Source organism: Geotrypetes seraphini, chromosome 16, assembly GCF_902459505.1.
Source record: "Geotrypetes seraphini chromosome 16, aGeoSer1.1, whole genome shotgun sequence".
NCBI lineage: Eukaryota > Metazoa > Chordata > Amphibia > Gymnophiona > Dermophiidae > Geotrypetes > Geotrypetes seraphini.
In genome coordinates this window covers 33,152,527-33,169,760 of record NC_047099.1, presented here as the reverse complement: position 1 = coordinate 33,169,760, position 17,234 = coordinate 33,152,527, and the positions used below count along the sequence as shown (strand labels likewise).

General features: G+C 43.9%; 1 protein-coding gene across 1 annotated transcript in view; it reads right to left on the bottom strand.

Annotated features, from left to right (window-relative positions):
- FXR2 (FMR1 autosomal homolog 2) overlaps positions 1-17,234 on the bottom strand; it is an 83,383-nt gene that overhangs the window by 13,310 nt on the left and 52,839 nt on the right. Inside the window, exons 5-14 of the mRNA XM_033924538.1 lie at positions 16,793-16,941; positions 15,993-16,086; positions 13,902-14,018; positions 10,085-10,255; positions 9,884-9,962; positions 4,550-4,659; positions 3,129-3,215; positions 2,675-2,873; positions 2,243-2,464; positions 1,913-2,113 (exon numbers count right to left, since the gene is read on the bottom strand). Coding sequence (XP_033780429.1) covers positions 1,913-2,113; positions 2,243-2,464; positions 2,675-2,873; positions 3,129-3,215; positions 4,550-4,659; positions 9,884-9,962; positions 10,085-10,255; positions 13,902-14,018; positions 15,993-16,086; positions 16,793-16,941 — 1,429 coding nt within the window. The remainder of the gene's footprint in view (positions 1-1,912; positions 2,114-2,242; positions 2,465-2,674; positions 2,874-3,128; positions 3,216-4,549; positions 4,660-9,883; positions 9,963-10,084; positions 10,256-13,901; positions 14,019-15,992; positions 16,087-16,792; positions 16,942-17,234) is intronic.

Here is a 17,234-nt window from a genome sequence, read left to right as displayed (position 1 = left end):
AAACTAGAAACACTAAGAGCACTCTCAGAAGGAGAACATAAGAACAGCCTTGCTGGGTCAGACCAATAGTCCTAGCCCAGTAGCCCGTTCTCATGGTAGCTAACCCAGGTCTCTAGTACATGGTCAAAACCCAAGGAGTAGCAATATTCCATGCTACCGATGCAGGCCAAGCAGTGGCTTCCTTCATGGTTTCCTCAACAACAGACTGTGGACTTTTCCTCCAGGAAATTGTCCAAACTTTTCTTAAAACCAGCTACGCTACCTACTCTTACCACAACCTCTGGCAATAGCTTAACTATTCTCTGAGTGAAAAAATATTTCCTCCTATTGGTTTTAAAAGTATTTCCCTGTAACTTCATCGAGTGTCCCCTAGTCTTTGTCATTTACCCTTTCTACTCCACTCAGGATTTTGTAGACTTCAATCATATCTTCCGTCAGCCGTCTCTTTTTCAAGCTGGAGAGCCCTAACCGTTTTAGTCTTTCCTCATACGAGATGAGTTCCATCCCCTTTACCATCAAGCAATTGTTCCAAATGGACAGGGCAAAGCATTGTTTGATACTGATTAGAATAAGAACCTTCAAAAACCGTCCCCACAGCTCACCAGCTATGCCAGATGAACCAAATGCCGCTGCTCTTAGTGAACTCCCCAACAATCTAGATAAAAAGATACTGCAGAAAAAAACGCTATCTTCAAGAAAAGACACCGAACAAGATGTCAGGGTGGGGGTCTGTGCCGGTCTGGAGGGACTAAAAGAAAGAAAATTAGCAGGTAAGAACCTAATTTCTCCTCCTTTAGCGTCCCTCCAGATCAGCACAGAAAGAGATGGGACATACCAAAGCATTACCCATCATAGGTGGGACCCCCAAAGGGCCACCAGAAGAACACGCTCACTGAACACCGCATCCCGACGCGCCTGACAAGCAGTGCACGCGTGAAGGGGAACCCTGTTCACCGGCACTCAGAGCCATCGAGGATTACTCTTCAGGATGGCTGGAGCACTTTGTGCACACAAGGGCCGCGTTTCACTGCTCGTCGGGCACACAATGAGCACTTTGTGCTAGAAAGAGAAAGGAAAAACCGCCAGTTAACAATTAAAGTCAATTAAAGCTTATTGAAAGCTTCCTTTCAGACCAGCACTGCCTCAGGATGTCTTTTTTATTATTTTAAATTTTTTTTTTTCAATACAACTTTAACTATAGTGAGCAGATCCCATTGGCTCTCAAAGCTATATACCTTGCCTGAACAGTTGCAAGGCATATTTCAGGGAGGTGGGGGAAAAAGAGGGGGAGGAGACTCAATCAATCGAGTGTGGCACCCCTAAAGTCAGAAGGACCCCCGAAGCTCAATCCGGCACCCACAACAGGGACAAGAAGGCCACTAAACAATCCAACAGGCCCTACACTAAACCAGGGAGAGACTGCAAAGGCTTACCACCTCCACCTGCTGGAGACTGAGAACAGACTGATTGTAGATGGCACTGCATAGCCCACTTATACTACAGCCAAAAGTCAATGGCTCAGTCTCCACGTGCTGGCAGAGGAATGTAAACCCATCTGTTTCTGTACCGGTCTGGAAGGACACTAAAGAAATTTTATTTTATGAGTTTTCACAGATTATAACATGGCTTATGTGGGAAAGAGGATTGGGGCTCTTCTATAATTGTCGTGAATTTAAAAACAATTGCATGTTAAGTTCCTAAGGTAGCAGCACCTAAGAAATGTAATAAATGAGCGTTAATAGCAAAGAGGGGTTGGACAACTTTATTTTACTTTTTCTCTGTGAGTGAAGGCTAAGACTATTACGAGGACAAGACATAGCTTCCCCTAGAACCCCTGAAGCTAGAATCTGGACAGCGGCTATCATTATTGGCTGATGACTGGGATTCTCTCCCATCATGCACCATTACTTACCCACACCATTCTCACCGACTGATGGGTTGTCAGAGTCTGCCTCACCATCCATCACTGTGGCATCCTCATCAGTGCGCCGCCGGCGGGACCTGCGCCTGCGATCCTTGCTGGGCTGTGACTCGCTAGCATCTGTGTCCACGGTATGCTCTGTATCATTGTTATCCAAAAGGCTATACGGGTTGCTGTCAGGATCCCTCAGCACTGGCATGGAGAAAGAACTCAGCATGAAACCTGACCCTTATCAGAACAGGTACAGCATAGACAGAAGCAGTCCAAGTCTCTCCTCACCCCCCCCACCAGTTGCACCTCATGCTGCTAGTATCAAAGTACCTGAACTTATGGATGAATTTCCATATTTGCTTCCACTGGAGCCACCACCACGTCCCCTGCTGCCTTGTGTTGATCCACGGCCTCGGCCAAGTCCACCACCCCTCCTCCGGGTGTCCTCTGAACGTTGGCGTAGGTCCCGATCGCTTGGCAATGGCCATTCTCCATAGTCTTCCCTCTTCTCAGACTCTGTCTCGGAGGCATTGGACTGCTCAGAGTTGGTACCTAAGATGATAAAAGGAACCATGAGATCAAGGGAATAACATCCCTTTAATCCTTGCTCAAGAAGTTACTGTTGTTCTGTAAGAGGAAGCCAAGGAGCAAGGTATCACAGGGGCAGGATCCTTGATGAAAGCCAGATGGAAGGCCTTGCAAAGAAAGGATTACTGATAAAGAGCTAGAGGTACTATTTGTTGCAAGGAATAGTCATCTCACCATATCCAGAGTTAGGGGCCCTCCGACCACGGCCACGTCTTCCATAGGTGCGGGTTGTATGCAACGAGGAGGTGCTGTCATCGGTCGTGTATCCGCCACGTTCCTTGTCCGTTCGGCTGGAAAGTGGGCGAAAGGCCACGCCAATCTGTCGTAGCTGCTCATCAATCTGCAGTCGTTCCAGGCGCAGCTGCTCCACTTCCTTCCCCAAGGTTCGAAACGGTGGGGGATGGAGAAGCACACAATGAGAAAAGCAGCATAGACAATGGTGGGGGGAAGCTGAAACAGTGAATTCCAAAGGGGTGGGGAAGGATATGTGTTATACGTATATCAGATGACAGCCAAATGATGTTATTTTTGGGCAGGGAGGGAGGATACCATGCTTACTTTTTAAATACACCAGATGACTTGGGGTGGGGTGGGAGGGAGAGAGACCAGCAGAGTGCACTATTTGTACCTGTAAGTATGCCAAGTGATACTCCAGAAGAGCTTGTGCATTGCTGATATTTTCCTTTGTGCCCACAAAGATGAATGGAACCAGGCCCTGAAAAATAAAAATCGCTCCTTAATCCTCACATTACTGGAGAAATCTACTCATTGTTCCTACTAACAGACATATCACGTACAAATCTGATACAGTATTTTTTTCTGTTCAAGGACCATAACAATAAATTTCTAGACTGCATAACCATAAGTTCTGTGCGGTTTACAAAAGATTAAAGAAAAAAACCCAAAACAAATAGGTCAAGAAATTAGAAAAAAGATAAGTTTTCAACAACTTTCTAAAGTGCTCATATGAAATAGAATTTGTTATAAGTAATTGAAAATCTTTGACATGATATGCTGCCTGATATGCAAGGGTATGCTCATGATATTTCTTGCGTTTGCAACCTTTAACCAAAGGAAACACAAACAGAGCATGTGATCTTCTATTATTCTTGGTGTCAGGTCAAAAGCGCGCCGGGACAAAGGCGCACCCAGACAATTGAGCGCAGCGCGGAGGCGCGCGCCGCTCTAAATTACTGTTTTTAGGGCTCCGACGGGGGTGTGTGTGGGGGGGGGGAACCCCCCCACTTTACTTAATAGACATCGCGCTGCGTTGTGGGGGGTTTGTAACCCCCCACATTATACTGAAAACTTCACTTTTTCCCTGTTTTTAGGGAAAAAGTGAAGTTTACAGTAAAATGTGGAGGGTTACAACTCCCCCAAACCCCCCATAATGCCGGTGCGATGTCTATTAAGTAAAGTGGGGGGGGGGGGGTTCCCCCCCCCACACACACCCCCCCCCCGTCGGAGCCCTAAAATCAGTCATTTAGAGCGGCGCGCGCCTCCGCACTGCGCTCAATTGTCCGGGCGCGCCTTTGTCTTTCGCGCCGTTGTCTATGAACCATTATTCTTCTGTGGTAGGATATCAAATCTGTCAACCAGGTATCGTGGGGCAAGTCCAAAAGCTACACACACATATGCCTTGCAACCTCCTTGGAAAAATTCAAATCTACACTCAACACAAACCTGTTCAAAGATGCATTTGATTAGAACTTTTCTGCTCTCTACTTTTGCCATTTTCTGTGGGCCAGTGGGAAAGACTCCAATTGCTCAGATTTTTCATTCCTTTTCTATTAATTAATGAAATTACAATTTTACTGTTTCCATTTTCTATATGTATAATTTCTTTATTTCCTTCTTTCTAATATTAAACTGGTATTTAATAAACTTGAAACTTAAGATCAAGGAATAGGGGCGGGGGAGAGGTACCATTCTTCCACTCCCACACTCTTAGGAAGGGGTGAATAGAACTTCTCAGTACTATATGAACATGGCAGGATTTATTATGCAATGTCAGAAATATGTGTTTACCCCGACCCCATCCCATCTCACCTCTTCCCTGGAGTTCTTTTTGTCGTTATCTCCTTCCACACGTACTCGGACCACTCCAGATTTATCCACTATTTCCTGGATTACCTTTCCATTTTTCCCAATCACTTTTCCTGCAAGTGAGGATGAAGGAAAGCAGAACCACGTCAGTAAGGTGGAAGAACAGGGATCATACAAAATGACTTTTAGCTAGAGTTGTATAATAAAGGCTCTGCACAGGCCTGGATTCTCTAAAGAATAACAAAAAATTTCCAAGGATAAGTTTCTCTCTCTCTCCTTACTGTACTCTCTTTACAGGTGTATCTATATCTGTTTCTACTGATTTGTATTTTTAATCAAACCTCACAGCATGTGTCATTAATGCTGCTACAGATTAAGCAAAGTTGCTTACCTGTAACAAAGATTCTCTGTAGACAGCATGGGAATGCAGTCGCACTTGCTGGTGAAGTCCTCCGACTGAGCCTGGGTGCCGGTGCTCTCCCCTAGTTTGTTTTTGGTATTTTTTCTTTAACTTACTGAGTATGTGCAGACACTTTGCCTTCTGAGCTCCACCCCCCCTGCTTAGTTATGTTACTAGCTTAGAAAAAAGGTCTCATTATGGAGATGGTGGGTGGGCAAGTGTGGCTGCGTTCCCCTGCTATCTATGGATACCCCCTGTTACAGGTAAGCAACTTTGCTTTTTCCGGAGACAAGCAGGAGTAATGCAGGCACACTTGCTGGTGACATCCCTTTCCTCAGAGCGATCTCCATCGATCACTACCCTCTTGTCGCCTTCCACTCAACCAGTTCCTGACCCAGCCCGTTACTTTGGGACCCATCCCGAGGGCACTCAGTTTATTTATCAGACGTCTGTGTGGAACACTGTCAAAGGCTTTGCTAAAATCTAAATAGACCACATCTAGCGCACAACCTCTATCCAATTCTCTGGTCACCCAGTCAAAGAACTTGATCCGATTTGTCTAGTGAATCCATGTTGCCTCCGGTCCTGTAATCCACAGGATTCCAGAAACTTCACCATTCTCTGTTTTAAAAGCGTTTCCATTAATTTGTTTACCACAGAAGTCAGACTTAACGGCCTGTAATTCCCTACTTCCACTTTTGTGGAGAGGGACCACACCCATCCTTCTCCAATCCTCCGATACCCCTCCTGAGACTCGTTGAAAAGGTCAGTCAGCAGAGCTACTAGAACTTCCCTAATAATAATAATAACAGTTTATATACCGCAATACCGTTAAGTTCTATGCGGTTTACAAAAAATTAAGCGAGGTACAAATTGATTGAACTTAAGAGGGGAGAAGAAGGAGAGTTAATAGGACTGGAAATGCGTTGTTGAGGAGAAAGTTCCTTCAGTAACCTCGGATGTACACCATCTGGCCCCATCGCTTTGTCCACCTTTATTTTAGCTAGCTCCTCACGAACACAACTCTCCGAAAATTGATCAGGGTCTATTACTCCTCCATCCCTATTCACATTTGTCTTCTGTGGTCCCGCTCCCAGCACTTCAGAACACAAAACAGAAATATTTGTATATTTGTTAAATTATTTGGCCTTTTCTTTATCAGTTTCTACATATTCCTCCCCTTCAACTTTGCGTCTCACAATGCCACTTTTGCACTTCTTCCTATCACTAATACAATGGTACCTTGGTTTACAAGCATAATTCGTTCCAGAAGCATGCTCGTAAGCCAAAGCACTCGTATATCAAAGCAAAGTTCCCCATAGGCCATAATGCAAACTCAGAAGATTAGCTCCACAACCAAAGTTTGCAATGGTGGCCCAGGGGTGGGTACCTGCCTTTGGGTGCTGCAGTGCTTTCAGCGTGGTGGCTTCCTTCCCTTGGGGTCCCCGTGCGGCTGCCCTCCAGCTTGGGCCGATGCCCCTGCCGTCCACCAGCACCTCCCGCTTCTTATTCAAGCCGGCCGCCATCCTGCAGAAGCATGCGTAGGACCTCTCAACTCCTGAGTCAGTTTATTCCTTTTTAGATGCTCGTCGATGCTGTCTTTTATCAGCGCTTCCGCCATCTTCCCCGAAACCGAAGTCAAACTTACCGGTCTGTAGTTCCCCAGGTCACCTCTCGATCCTTTTTTAAAGATGGGCGTAACATTTGCTATCTTCCAGTCCTCCGGGATCACGCCTGTTTTCAGGGATAGATTACAAACCTGCTGTAGAAGTTCCGCTATTTCCTTCTTTAGTTCTTTCAGTACCCTAGGATGGATTTCGTCCGGGCCCAGAGATTTGTCAGTTTTGTTTTTTTTAATTTAATTTATTTATTTGAACTTTTCAGAAATATACAACATATCAGAGGTACAGCAAACAGAAATCCAAAAATGACATACAAAACAAACCCTCTCACCTCCCAAAAGCTGAACTGTATCTCTTCAGTACAATGCATCAGAATACAACTAAAAGAACCAAACCCCCCTCCCCTTTCCCACCCCAGGGTCAATTTATACAAAGAAAAAAACACGAAAAGATGATTGCAATGAAGAAAAAGAAAACTAAACAAGAACCATGTTATAGAGTCACCCCAGCGAATAGATGGATCTCACACCTTTAAAAAGGGAGTAAGTCGATTAGGCAGCAAAGCAGTCAGTTTAGACATACAATAAATAAAAGTCACTTTACACAATAAAAACATTCGACCCGGGGGATAGGCCTGTTTCCAATTTGCAGCCAATAAAAGTCGAGCAGCCGTAAATATAAAACATGCAAGTTTATGTGCTTTAGCAGGTAACTGAGCTAATGGAAGATGTAAAAGAGCACTACCCATGTTAAGATGAAGAATAGTATGGAAAATATCGGACAAGAATTCAAAAACCATATCCCAATAGGGAACAACCCGTGGACAATCCCACCAAATATGGAGAAAGGTGCCCTGCTGACCACAATTTCTCCAGCAAAGATCAGATACCTGGTGGTACATTCTTTGAAGGCGCTGGGGCGTTAGAAGATTTGTCAGTTTTTAATCTATCTGCTTGAGTACGTCTTTATGACGGCAGAAAAGGGCCGACGGCTCAACAAAGTCTGCCCACTTGAGAACCCTCCCTCCAACTAGTCTGCCCACTCAGAAACACTTTCTCTGTTTGTAAGCACTAAGTCCAGTATGACCCCATCCTTCGTGGGTTCCATTACCAAATGCTGGAACAGTTCTCCTTGTAGAGAATCCAGGATCTCCCTACTTCTAGAAGACCCCGCAACAGGGATACCCCAATCAACATCCGGCATGTTAAAATCACCTATTACTAAGAGTTATCCTTTTTTAGAGAGATTCTGAATGTCTACTATTAAATCTCTATCTACTTCTTCCGTCTGTGAAGGCGACCTGTATAGCACACCAATGTAAATATATTCACCATTCCCTCTTTCCAAATTGATCTACGGTGCCTCTTTGTTGCCCTGCAGATCCTGCAATTGTGTGTCTAAGAGCAAAGGAGACCAAACAATATCCGGTGGACTTAAAAAAAGGTCCTGGCCATAGAATTTCGGGCGAAGTACGCTGCTCAGTACAGTCAGGGCGCTGTTGAATTTCCACTGAGATGGAAGGAGAGAGCCTTGGTACAGTAAAGCAACACTATGTCCCATAAAATTCTGTAAAAGCGAGAAAAAATTTATTGTATGCATTGAACTTTGTGTCTGTGTAGAAACCGCTGGTAGTAACTGAGGCATAGAAAACTTCTTAGGAGGTACCATGTCCTCAGAAAGGTGGGCTGGAGAAACTGGCTTTTTTGACCTAAGTTGTGGCTTAGAAGAATTAAAAAAATTATCTGTAGAGTCCTGTTTTGCAACAGGAGAGGACTGCGAAGCAGGAGCAGTGCCTGTGGGAGGCCTCCCCGACTTTACCTTCAAAGCTGCAGCAGTCGCAGGCTGTTTCTGGGAGCCGCATATTGTCATCAGGGAGCCAGTGGAGAATGTGTTTTTACATGCCTCCACCACCGGCTGCTTTTTCTTAGTGCTGGCCGCAGGTCCCATTTTCACTTTCTCCAATGGCTGTGGCAGTGGTGACCTTCCTTTCCCCAGTGGTACCAAACCTGGGTCCTGAGGAGGAGGAGTAAGCGGCAATGACTGTGGCCTCGGGGATTTCTCATCTGTTGGCGCGAAGCCTGCTGTGAGGGAGCTGCCTTCCCTCCGTGAAGAAAAGAGTTTGTGGTTCCTAGCGACCGCCAGGTTAAAATGGCAAGGGTTTTGCCACTAAGAAAAAATTTATTGACATTCTCTTTCCTCTTTTTTTTTTTTTAGTCTGAATAGACAGAAAAATCTGGTGACACTCTCTGAAAAACTTTTTTTTAAAAATAAGGTAACTTTTTCTTTAAAAATAGGGCCAAGGACTTTCTGGGTTTCCATATCCAGATATTTCCTGATGTCTCGAGAGAGACTCAGAAGAGAAGAAGGGAATTTTTAATGTTAAAACCAGGAGTGACTCAGATAGGGGGTTTATTCTTTCTTAGGTACCCTTGTAAATGTGTCATAAGATACCGTTCCTTGAAATATGTATTTGTAGAACCAGCTCACTTGACTGCTTTCCTTTCTGCGAAACGTCTTGAGTCTGTAGAACCATTTGTACCATTGTAATAATAATTAGCTCACTTTTCAGTAGCAGTTTAAGCGATTTTCCTTGTTAAAAAATGTTTTTCTTTAATTTAATTTCTACTCTTATCGTTAATCTTGGATCCTAATTTGAGGACTAGTGTGTGATTAAGTTATGATGTTTATTTTCTTTTATTATTTTGAATTACTTTCAGGCTTGAGAGTAAATAATACTATTATGTTCTCTTGATCTCACTTTCTGTACAAGATGATATGCTTGATAATAATTGTGTAAATTTCATAAATAAATAAAAAAATAAGGTAACAAATAAAAAAAAAATGTTCTTTCTCTGAGTCAGGTTTTCCTTTTTTTTTGGCTGAAGAGGCAAAGAGATGGGAGAGCTGCAACCTTTGAGGAGCCTGGTCAAAGAAAAAAACCAACTAAGCAGGGTGAGGCGCTCAGAAGGCAAGGTGTCTGCACATGCTCAGTAAATTTAAAAAAACCAAACCTTCCTATACATAGAGGAGAGCACCGGCATGCAAGCTCAGTCAGAGGACCTCACCAGCAAGTATGCCTGTCTCCAGAGAAACATGGCTATCCTTCTGGAAGGCTTCTTCAGTTGTCTGAATAATTATATTTCTGGGGATATTACAGTTGCTATACTAATAATAGTTAGGGCTCCTTGAGCGGGCTACAAACCACTGTGCTGAAAACTAATGCACACCTTTCCTCCCCTCCTGCACTACAGGGGCTCAAGAATAAGCCCACCTGACCCAGAGTCTCGACAAGGGAGGCAAGCAGCTATGACTTACCAACCAGGCTTCTAGGCACCAGTACAGAATCTTCTGAGAACTCCAGGTAACCACGAGCCTGTCTGACGGCATCAGGAGACTGCAAGACAAAAGGCACTCAGCATTTATGAACACTTAAAACCCATTCCTTCTAGCACACCGATAACTGAAAAAAAACAAAACAAAAAACCCCACCACAATACTGGTCTTCCTCCCCCTCACCTCTCCATAGATACGAAAAGTGCAGCTCTCCTCATCCAGCTCAATGGCAGTCACACCGGGCACCTTGCGAGCTTGCTGGATGTTGGCACCATGTGTGCCAATGGCCAGGCCCATCAAATCCTCCCGCACTGTGAACTCTTCTTGGAAGGCTGAGGCAAGTCGCTTGCTTGTCTGCGAGAACCAAAAAAAGAGAGAAAGGTGATTTACCTTCCAACTTCCAAGATGCTTTGATTTCTCTATAGTAACATAGTAAATGACAGCTGATAAAGACCTGAATGGTCCATCCAGTCTGCCCAACCATTCATGCTCCAAAAATTAATCATTTAATTTAAATGGTCCTTTTTCTTAGATATTTCTGGGCCAGAAACCCAGAGCCCTACCCAATAGTGTGCTTAGATTTAAAAAAAAAAAAATTTATTCATTCATTTTTGAATTCTTACAACAAGTGAATTAAACATATTATAATCAATTATCATATGGCACTTGTATTTACAAACAACTCCTCTTATGATATAGAATAAATCCCCCCCTTTTGTCAGTATTCCTATTTCCATATGATATACATTCCCCATCCCACCCCTATATATCTACTACCCATGTGCTAAGATATCTGATCATTAGAATAATTAGTCAATGGTTCCCAAATTTTTTTAAAATTATGAAGATTCCCTTGTTGTAATGCTAACACCTTTTCCATTTTATATATATAACAAACTGAGTTCCACCAAAATGTATAATTTAATTTAGTATAATCCTTCCAATTTTGAGTAATTTGTTGCATGGCGACCCCTGTTAATATTAATAATAACTTGTTATTATTCGCAGAAATCGGACTCTGAGTTCTCTGTCAAAGCTCATTCCAGCCCATCTTAATCATCCCAGCCATCGAAGCCCTCCCCAGCCCATCCTCAACTGAATGTCCATATACGGGACACAGGCCGTACAAGCCTGCCCAGTACTGGCCTTAGTTCCTGCAATGCATTCCCATTATTTTCTGATTATAGAGATCCTCTGTGTTCATCTCACACTTGTTTGAACTCTGTCACCGTTTTCTTCTCCACCACCTCCTTCGGGAGTGCATTCCACGCATCAACCATCCTACACTAAACTAAAACTTAGCTTTATACCGGGGTCATCAACCAGAGGAAGTTCGACACAGTTAACATTACTCTTGAATCTATCACCGCTCGACCTCAAATTATGCCCTCTGGTTTTACCATTTTCCTTTCTCTGGAATAGATTTTGTTCTAACTGAATACCTTTCAAGTATTTGAACATCTGAATCATAGCTCTTCTGCCCCTCCTTTCTTCTAGGGCAGGCATGTCCAACTTCGAACAGGTCGTGATCTACTTTTTCCGGCCAAAAGTGCCGGTGATCTACCACCATGAAAATTAAGTTTCAAATTAGTTTAACTTTCATTGAGTAATTTGTGTTAAATTTAGGTTGAATATTGATCCAGGCTGATCTTGCACAATCTTTAATATTTTGCTCTTGCTCATTAGTGAGACGTCTGAGCCTGCATTTCATCCACTAGCTTTTTGAAGTTGGGTGAATATTGCATGAGGGGCCAGTCTCAAGGAATCCTGGAGATGTTCATCCGTCATGTTAGAACGTTGTATACTCTGTCATTTTCAGATGGATTCACACAAATAAGTTGAACCGAAACAGGAGTGTACAGCTTCACTGCATCTTCTCAAGTTGGGAAATTTGTCTCTAGGCACTAGCTTCCAAAACTATTCTTGCTCAGCACGGGTCTTGAGAAAAATGGCATTTTTAAAGGTTAATATTTTGTTTTCAAGAGATGGCTAGTTCGGCTCAGAGAAAATTCAAGATGGCGTCCTATCAGTACACGCCATGAGGAGCTCAGTCTTGGGAAAATTTTTTCCTTGAACTTTGTAGTTCTAAATAACTTTGATAAGATGGGTAAGGTTAGGGCTCTGCGATCTACCTGTTGGACATGTCTGCAGTATCCAATCCATCAGAAGAGAGAGATCACTGGAATAGGACATCATGTTTGGGAATATTGAAGGAACCAGGTGAAGAGGGTGACCTATAATCAGATGGCTGGACACGTTGAAAACAACCGTAGGGATGACGCTGGAGGATCTTTCCAGACTAGCACAAAACCGATTTCTTTTTAGATCTGCAATTCATCGAGTCACTAGGACTAGATATGAGTCGACTGCACCTAACAGCAATCCAGTATATCCTTGGTGGGTAAAACAATGTATAATGTAAAGCAAACAGGTCCTCACCTGTACAACAGAATTACTCTCCAGCTTTTTGGAAGCTCTTCTTTTGTGAAAGTTAAGTTGAAGAAAGCTATGAAAGAAGTGGTCAGTACATCCTTCAGCTCTTTCGATATTCAGGCTTCATCGTTGTTATCTATTATGATTGTTCTATAAATCTGAATCACTGAACACACAATTTGGATACCATATTACTGTTTCCCATGATTCTGCTAAATTTAGTTGCCTTCATGCATGTACAACTTCACATCTCCACTAGTGCTGCCCGATTCACGATTCAAATCGATTCACCGATTCACTTCAGGTGAATCAATTTGAAACGATTCAAACCCCCAAAAAACCAGCTTCCCAATTCGGCTGATCCTTCCCTTTTGCCCCCTAAAGTAGAAGCGGCAGCACTGCTCTTGCTGGCCGGCCGCTGCCGCACCTGCTTTAGAGGGCGAGGGGGCAGGGTCAGTCAGGAAATGCTGCTGTCCGGCTTCCTCCCCCCTGGTTTCTCTCCCCTGACGTCCGGATTTCCCCCCTGGCCTCCCCGCACAGTTTACCTTTGAAGACCAGCCTGCAAACAAGATCATGGTTATAGCATCTTTCCAAACTGCTTCGGAGCTGTTTCCTCCGCAGCGGTTCATGGAGATGAAAAAAAATAAAAGATGCCAGACCTCCGGGGGAGGAAAGGGAAACTAAAGGGGAGGACAGAAATGGCAGATGGATGGTTAGCACGGAGAAAGAAGAAAGCAGGAGACCCTGGCAAGCAAGTTATCAGAAGACAACCAGAGCCTGAGACCGACAAGATCAGAATAATGACCAGACAACAAAAGGTAAAAAAATAATTTTATTTTCTGTTTTGTGATATGATCGAGACCTTCAAAATACTGAAAGGAATCGACAAAATAGAGCAGAGAAGATTATTTACATTGTCCAATTTGACACGGACAAGAGGACATGAAATGAAGCTAAGGGGGGACAAGTTCAGGACTAATGTCAGAAAGTTCTGCTTCACACAGAGAGTGGTTGGCATCTGGAATACTCTCCCAGGGGAGATTATTGCAGAATCGACAGTCCTAGGCTTCAAAAGCAAACTAGATGCATATCTCCTTGAGAGAGGCATATAAAGTATGGTTGGCTATAAAATAAACCAGGTGTATACCTGGCAGGGCCTCCGCGTGTGCGGATCGCCGGACTTGATGGACCGAAGGTCTGATCCGGAGATTGTGCTTCTTATGTTCTTATGTGATTACAATATGTCAGATTTGAAATGTATCCTGCCAGAGCTGGTGTTATTCCGCAAACGTGAGCTAGGATTTAACAGAGAGAGAGGAAAAGTCCTTTTTGTTTCTTTATTTTGTTTACACCACAGCGTGGTTAGGAGAAGCCAAAGGGGGTGAAGAAGCTATAAAATAAACCCACCAGGATGTTTGGAAAAAAAACACCCAATTGGGCAGGAAAATCGAATCGAATCGAAAAATCAATTCAATAGGCTGAATCGAAATTGAATTGAAATTTTTTTTCCTGAATCGGGCAGCACTAATCTCCACCTCATGACCAGCTTGCTCTGTCGTCTTCTTACCTCTAAGTGTTTGTTGGCCTCTTCATTGCGGGACATCAGCATGAGCTTGGTCCGGATGCTACGGAAATGCATATCGCCCAACAGAGAGGCTCGCTTTGTTGTGGAATCACCCATCGACTGTGGAAACCAAGAATCAAGAAAATAGTCATTGTAAGGAGCCATCTACCTCATAAGCAATCACTTTACACTAATCACCCTTACTGAGAAAAAGCAGGCCACATTTCTTAGGAAAATGTGGGCAGCATAACTGGAGAGGGTGATATTAACCGATATTAACTGCATTTAATAGCTTAAGTATAACACATAAAAATCTATTTCTAGACCGCATTACTTTCAAGTTCTATGCGGTTTACAAAAGATTAGCTAGGAATACACTGTGGATGAAAGTTAGAAAGTAGGCGCCCAAGAACTTTGTGAATAAGTCCAGAGATCTCAAAGTCCCTCCTCGAGGGCCGCAATCCAGTCGGGTTTTCAGGATTTCCCCAATGAATATGCATTGAAAGCAGCGCATGCACATAGATCTCATGCATATTCATTGGGGATATCCTGAAAACCCGACTGGATAGCGGCCCTCGAGGAGGGACTTTGAAACCCCTGAATAAGTCAGTCTTCAGTTGGAAAAAAAAAGTTAACCCCTATTCGTTTGATTTTTGATCCCTGTTCATTTGCAATATTGAGATCAATGTCTGACTATATTGCTCGTGCATTAGTAACTATTGTGTTTAGTTGAGGAGAAACTTCCATGTTCTGTGAAATGTACAATGGCAAAGCCTATGTTAAAAAGAGAAAAGCTAAATCCAGTTGCCTTCAGTAATTATCCAATTTCAGTTTTACCTTTTATTGGCAATGTGATTGAGAAAGCTGTATTAGATCAATTAGTCCGGTATGCGGAAAATGCCGGAGGCTTAGACCTTTTTCAGTATGGATTTAGGACAGCACATGGAGTAGAAACTTTGTTAATATCGATAATATAAATTAGAACGGGGATGGATAAAAAAACAAAACAAACCTTTTGTTTAGTGTCGCTAGACGTTTCTAGTGCATTTGATGATCTGGGTTTATTGCTCTTTCAATTACAGAAACTAGGGGTAAAAGGAAAGGTTCTTGAATGGTTTACTTCATATTTAATGGATAGATCACTGAAGGTTGTGAATAAAGGTGAAGTTTCTAGAAGTATAAATGTGAAGCGAGGTGTTCCACAAGGGTCAGCATTATTAGCCCGTCTTTTCAATGTTTAGATGGCATCCATAGGTGAAATTTTTTGTGAAACTGAATGTTGGCTATCAGCTTTATGCTGGCGATGTGCAATTTTTCTTTCCCGCAGATAGTCGGGGTGAGAAATTTGACAAGAGGTTAAATGATTGTAAGAATGAAGTTGGTGAACATATGAAGACAAACAACACTTCCCCCTCCCCATTCACGGTTCCTGCACTCACGGTTTCATATAATCGCAATTTTTTCTGGGGAGGGGGAAAATAAAAAAAACAGTCTTAATGTTAAAAATATCCATCTTTTTTTCCTCCCCGACGCCTTCTCGACCTGTAAACCCCCCCCCCCCTTACCTGGTGGTCTATCTAGTGGGTTTTCAGGTCTTACCTGGTGGTCTATCTAGTGGGTTTTCAGGCAGGAGCGATCTTCCCATGCTCCTGCTCTGTGCAGATCGCTCACAGGAAATGGCTCGAGAGACTACGGAAGCTCAATGCAGCCATTTCCTGTGAGCGATCTGCACGGGGCAGGAGCGTGGGAAGATCGCTCCTGCCTGAAAACCTGCTAGACCACCAGGTAAGGCTTAAGGAGGGGCTTACAGGGCTAAAAATAGCCGTGGGAAGCTGGAGATAAGGGCAGAACTGGCCTGAATATTATTCGCGGTTTTTTTCCATATTCGCGGGCCGGCTCTGCCCCTAACCCCCATGAATACGGAGGGGGAAGTGTAAATTGCTTTGAATTGGATATCCAAAATTGAGCAGTGTATCAAATTTTCATAAAGCAATAACCCCAAGTCCCTTCTCGGAATAGGTGTATTAAGAGTGGCCCAGCCAAGGTGCACATGCCTTTCCCTCCATAATGAAAATGAATTGGTCTGATCCTTACCAAAACGATGAGCTCGCTAGTGGTGCTGCTAAAGACAATGCAACTGGCTCCAATGGCTTTCTTGAATTCTTTGTGCACATCTTCATTTGAGCAGCTGGGATACATACAAGAGAGAAAGCTTATATAGCTGTTGCACAAGTTTGCTGTCTTGACAGAGATGAGTGCCCAGGCAGCAAGAAGATGCAGAACAAAGAGCCTGAAATGTTACTTATTTATATGTTGCCTCTCAGGGTTAAACCGACTCATTTACGTACTATGATAAATACAGTACTCCCCCGATATTCGCGGGGGTTCCGTTCCAGGAACCCCTGCGAATGCTGAAAAACCGCAAATACGGTTTTTAGCGGGGGAGATAGGAGAGGGCAGCCGAAGCGCTGGCAAATGAAGAAAATCACTCGCGGGATGCTCCGACCGCCTCTTCCTGCACTAAAGTCGGGCCTCACCAATCAGGAGCTGCTTTGACACGCAGCTCCTGATTGGTGAGGCCCGACTTTAGCGCAGGAAGAGGCCGACCGCGAGCAATTTCCTTCACTCGCCGGCGCTCCGGCTGCCCTCTCCTGCCACTCCGGCTGCCCTCTCCTGCCCGGTCATTCGCGGTCGGAAAATCCGCGAATGACCGGGATCGCGAACAGCGAATGACCGGGGGAACACTGTATATCATACTGTGCCAATGGCACACCTCCACAGTTTGCAGAAATAAAACACACATACATTCTGCTCCCCCCAGCTCTGCCAGGTTCTGCCTCCTGTCCTTGCTTCCTACCACCCCCTTCCTCCCCTTTATCCTTCACCATACATACGCTTCTTTAAGATCCTCAGGTACAGCAATGGTGAACTTGCAGAAAGTGGATTTTGTGGCTAGCTTGTTGGGGTTGACAGGCCGCAGTCGCTCTAGCGTGACTATTTCATTGTAGGTGGCATCACAAGCTGCATACTCTATTACATAAAACTGTAGAGTAAAGACAAGAGAATGATACGCTAGAACACCGCCATTGTGAAAAAGCTACAGCCAGTGGGGGGTTTGGACTTCCATTAGGATTGATAATACAGGTAGGAGGAGGAACAGATACAGTGAGCTATAACGTTAACAAATCTAGTGCTCAAAGGCTACAAAGCCAGTACTTTTTTCACTATGAATATGCATGTGCATACAACAGGGGCAATGCCTGCAAATGCATCTTATGTATATTCACTGTGTATATGAGAACCCAACTGGCTTGTTGAACTCAAAGCAGGAGTAGA